We start from the raw sequence: 1,368 nt of genomic DNA, 5'->3' as shown, positions 1-1,368 counted from the left end.
TCCAAAAATATTTTTCAGTCCCATTTTGACCTTTGAATTACTTTCCAAAAACATATTTCCCAGTATTTCCCAACTCTGATGCATAACTCACACAAATATGAAATCTACAGAGGAATTTTTGGAAAACTGGAATAAGCAGATGTGAATCAAGAAGGCCCAGCTTGGATTTTAACCTCTCTTTTACTCTTTTATTTGTTTCAGTCATTTGACTGTGGCCATGCTGGAGCACCACCTTTAATTGAAGAAATTGACCCCAGGACTCATTCTTTGTAAGCCTAGTACTTATTCTATCGGTCTCTTTTGCCAAACCGCTAAGTTTCAAGCATCAGTTGTCAAGCGATGGTAGTGGGGACACACACAGACACACACATATATACATATACGACAGGTATTGAGAGAATAAGTACCAGGCTTACAAAGAATGAGTCCTGGAGTCAATTTGTTTGACTAAAGGCAGTGCTCCAGCATGGCCGCAGTCAAATGACTGAAACAAAAATAAAAGAGTACACACACACAATAGGCTTCTTTCAGTTTCCCCTCTACTGGTTGGCCTGGGTCATGAAAAGAAGATACTTGCCCAAGTTGTTGAGCAGTGGGACTAAACACGAAACCACCAAACAAATGTAGTGCAGAGTGTTTATGGTTTATATTGCTTATGATGTGGCAAGTAAACAAAAGTAAATACATCTCTTCACATGCATAAAAATATATGGAGATTATCCACAGAGCACAGGAACCATTACACTTCTGCTCACTAACAGAACTTGATCGCAATCACTATTTAAATCAAACACAAACACAAGAAATGGCTAAACTAATTTGCGTATTCTACATTAGCTGGAAGAGTGATTAAATATATTTTGTGTTTGCGCATGCATATAAATTCCAAAGACCTACCCTTTCTGGAATCTTTGATGTGCTTTCCATTGTAATTAAAGGCTTGTTCTTTGGGATTATATTGATTAGTAAAGTAGATATAAGCTGTAATGAAAAGATAAAAAGATATACATACACATACATTGTTTTAAAATTTCCCCACCTAAAGATTCATATATATAGGCTTTCTCGCTCTCTCTCTGTATCTATATGTAAATACACATACACACACACACACACATATATATAAGTCAGTAAATAGTGGGGTTGTGTTAACCGCACATGGAGAAATAATAGGAAAATGAAGAATAAGGCAGAATGCTAAATTGGAAGCATATTTTAATAAAGATTTCAAATTGGAAGCATGTTTTAATAAAGAAGCAAATTTTCAAGAAGGAGAATGAAAATGTTTTTTACAAAGAAGTACAAAATGAAGAAAATAATATATAAAAAAATAACTATACCAATACATTATATTGTCTTTGAGCTTTT

General features: G+C 34.5%; 1 protein-coding gene across 1 annotated transcript in view; it reads right to left on the bottom strand.

The window, feature by feature from the left end:
• The window catches only part of LOC106872308 (DNA-directed RNA polymerase I subunit RPA1), a 37,740-nt gene that overhangs the window by 17,666 nt on the left and 18,706 nt on the right, over positions 1 to 1,368 (bottom strand). The window contains exon 15 of the mRNA XM_014919248.2: positions 898 to 981. Within this exon, the coding sequence (XP_014774734.1) occupies positions 898 to 981 (84 nt within the window). The remainder of the gene's footprint in view (positions 1 to 897; positions 982 to 1,368) is intronic.

Source organism: Octopus bimaculoides, chromosome 14 (genome assembly GCF_001194135.2).
Source record: "Octopus bimaculoides isolate UCB-OBI-ISO-001 chromosome 14, ASM119413v2, whole genome shotgun sequence".
NCBI lineage: Eukaryota > Metazoa > Mollusca > Cephalopoda > Octopoda > Octopodidae > Octopus > Octopus bimaculoides.
This window is presented reverse-complemented; position numbering and strand designations above follow the sequence as displayed.